Source organism: Hibiscus syriacus, unplaced genomic scaffold, assembly GCF_006381635.1.
Source record: "Hibiscus syriacus cultivar Baekdansim isolate YM2019G1 unplaced genomic scaffold, ASM638163v2 tig00112293_pilon, whole genome shotgun sequence".
Lineage (NCBI taxonomy): Eukaryota > Viridiplantae > Streptophyta > Magnoliopsida > Malvales > Malvaceae > Hibiscus > Hibiscus syriacus.
Window position 1 is genome coordinate 4,018,733 of NW_024063296.1, and position 3,490 is coordinate 4,022,222.

At 37.1% G+C, this 3,490-nt stretch overlaps 1 protein-coding gene across 1 annotated transcript; it reads left to right on the plus strand.

Moving 5' to 3' along the window:
* The first annotated feature begins 209 nt into the window (after positions 1 to 209).
* LOC120177580 lies at positions 210 to 1,366 on the plus strand. Its single transcript, XM_039183677.1, has 2 exons — positions 210 to 865; positions 985 to 1,366. Exons 1-2 carry the CDS (start codon positions 210 to 212, stop codon positions 1,364 to 1,366), a joined length of 1,038 nt encoding a protein of 345 aa, XP_039039608.1.
* The last annotated feature ends 2,124 nt before the right edge of the window (positions 1,367 to 3,490 follow it).

Below are 3,490 nucleotides of genomic sequence, written 5' to 3' on the forward strand. Positions count from 1 at the left end.
GGGGATTACATTTATTGGTATAAGAGTTTTTGGTTTTAAACCTCGGACTGTGAATGAATCCAAACTGAAAATACGGTTTTGAAATGTTTTACAAAATAAGTCAGTAAGGTCATGTCACAAATTTTTTATGATTTTAATTGTGTTCGAGACTCCAAGTGCCTATCTAATCCTAGGTTTTATCTTCTGTAGTAAACTCAAGATCCACCAAGATGAGTACTAGACGTGGTCGTCGAACTAGCCGTGGTCGCGGCAGAGTGCCTAGATTTGCAGACCCAGTAGATGAGATAAGTATAGATCCCCAACCTTCGATATATGATCCTGCTACTACGACCCCGAGGAATTTGCCTTCTGCTTCTGGTATTGGCATTACTACTCCGATAAGAGGAGCTACTGGTACTGAGCCCGAGTCTACCAGAGTTGTATTAGATGAGAATTTTGGTAGACAATTTCTTCAGATGATTCAGGGAGCTGTCAGAACTGCTGGCATTATACCCGAGGTTCCTATCTCTCAGACCCTTATTGGAAATGGAGTCAGGACATTTAGTGGTCTTACTGGTGGAGATCCGACTGAGGCTGAGGATTGGCTTAGTGATACTGAGCGACACATGGATCAATTAGGTTTAGATCTGCATCGATGTTATTTAGGAGCAATTTTTATGTTGGATGGGAATGCTCACACCTGGTGGGAGTCAGTGGTTAGTAGTGTTCAGACCGATCGTTTGACTTGGGATTTCTTTAGAGAGTGCTTTAGGAGCCGTTTCTTAGGAGAGCGTTATTTAACTCAGAGACGACAACAGTTTCAAGACCTGGTTCAGGGAGATATGACCGTTTCTGAGTACGTGATTGAGTTCTTGAAATTGTTGAAGTATGGATTCAGTTTAGCACCTACCGAGAGAGATAGATGTCGAAATTTTGCTCAGGGACTTCGATTCGATTTGCGACATCAGGTAGTTACTCATCAGGATGAGGTATTCGATGTTGTAGTTGGGAGAGCAAAAGACACGCGGAGGAAGTCGAGGCTTCTGCACTTGACAATGATAGAGTATGTCTAGAAAGTTGTAGGAAGCCTTCTGGTCAGTCTGCACCTTTTTCACGCCCTGATAAAATATCTCGTATTGTTCCTCATCAAATGAGTCGGTCTGATTCGAGGCCTGCATCTCCTCCACATACTGTAGCTAGTCGAGAGGATTCTGTATATTCCACTTCGAATTTGAGTTGTGAGTTCTGTGGAAATCAACACGGAGGGGAGTGTCGTAAGAAGATGGGTACTTGTTTTGGTTGTGGATCTAGCAAGCACTTCTTGAGAAATTGTCCATATCCAGCTCCTGTCAATCAGACAGCTGTTCAGACTTCTATACGTTCTTAGACCTCTGCTCAGATTCCATATATGAGTCATAGTCAGGGTATGGCTTCCGGATCTATTTCTAGGGTTGACAATAGAGCCCGATCGCAGAGTAGAGGACTAGATGCTTCTGAGGCTCGACAGCCTGCTCTTGTTTACACTACCCTAAGTTCTGGTGATCGAATTGAGTTTAATACTTCTGCAGGTATATTTATTGTTAATTCTGATTCATGCCATACATTTCTAACAACACTCTTTTTATATCTGAGTTTCGTAAGACCCTAAGACAAAATTAGCTTTCTCCACTAAATGATCTATCAGAGACATAATCTCAATTTACTTTCAGATTCTGATGAATTTCGAGGACGAAATTTCTTTTAGAGGGGGAGAATTATCATACCCCATAATTTACTACTATGAAATATAATTAAATATAGAGCACTAGGAGTAAAATAATGGGGGCATGAGGTTTTAATCATTTAAATAAAAAGTTAGTGGAAGATAATGGGATTCATGGGATTTTTAAAAAACTTTAAAAAAATATTTAGTGGTAGACAATGGCCTATCCACCATCACATGTGGTATATTTTTATTCAAAACATGAGATGGTGGTTTATATTATATTAGGAGATAGCCCATTAATTCTGCAAAAATACTCTTCCCGTGCATTAAACCCAAAACTGAAAATTTTTCATTAAGCTCACCCTTGACACATTTCGACCTGCCTCCTTCGATCGGTGGTTGGTACGCCGTCTTGTCCTTCAGTCTCAGCATCGACCATCAGTCCAACCCCGACTAACCAGGTTCCGAAATCAGTCGTAAATAGGTTGAATCGAGAAGGGAAATCGACATTTAAAACCCCGATCGTTGTTTTAAGTTTTGTCGATTTCGACCATTCCAACAATCTTCTTGTTTCGTCCATTCGCCGTAGGTAAAGTCAGATCGTTTAATTTGGATAATATTTCAGTGTTTAGATTGAAAACATATTATAGTTGGTGTTGGTTTAGATGAGTGATAAATACGTAATTAATTTTGGTTATGGTGTTATTCTGGGAATAGTTTGAAAAGAGTGACTAATATGTAATTAATTTCGGTTATGGTGGTATTTTGTAAATATTGTTAAAAAATTGTTAGTTTCGTAAATATTGTTAAAAAATGATAGTTTTGTAAATATTGTTAAGATGTTAGTTTTGTAAATATTTTGAGAAAAAGTGATATTTTGGTAATTATTTCAAAAAAGTGATATTTTGGTAATTATTTCAAAAAAATGATATTTTGGTAATTATTTTGAAAAGTGATATTTTGGTAATTATTTCAAAGAGAGGTAATATTTTCGTAATTATTAAAAAATGTTATTTTCGTAATAGTTGAATCTGGACTTTTTAGCACCTTTGACCATAACGTTGATTGGCTTTAAACGGCTATTAAATGACCTTTGATTTTGTTCGAGTATACCTATTCTGACATTTTTCGACGTCCCGAATCCGTTTCTGAAGTCCGTTTTTCCAAATTCAAACACGAAGGCCTCCAAATCGTCAGTCAAACCCGTTGACTTTGTCTTTGACCAAGAGTTCGAATTTTTAAAAAGTCATATTTTATGTTTTCCGATATACTGATTCCGATTCCGCAATCGGTTTGGTCAAATTTAGACTCAAAAGCCTCCAAATTAACCCATAAACCAAAAAAATCATATTTATCTAAGTGTTTTAATTTAGTTAATTGAACAAAATGGTGAAGGACTAATTATAGTTATGTTAAAGGTACTCGGGGATCTCCAGGCTGTTTCACTACTCGACCCGGTTCCTCCCAATCTGCTCGTCCACGAGAAGCCGTGAATACTCGTATATTTTTGAAACCCTGATAGTTATTCTATTTAGAATATTATTCCAAATATAACCCTGTTCTGATATGACTTAGGTTCACATTCAGTCGAAGAGCCTAGTGAAGCTGGTACTCGATAGATTTTTCCGGACTGATCCTGTTATCGAGGTGTGTTCTTTAAGTGCAGTATAAATATTTTAAATATCTGTTTGAAATCTAATGTGAACATAATTGTTTTCTCTTATTTAAAATACAATGTTTGATCTAATTTGTCTATTGAATGATTTATCTGATTCTGGATTTACTGAAATGAAAAGCATGATTGCC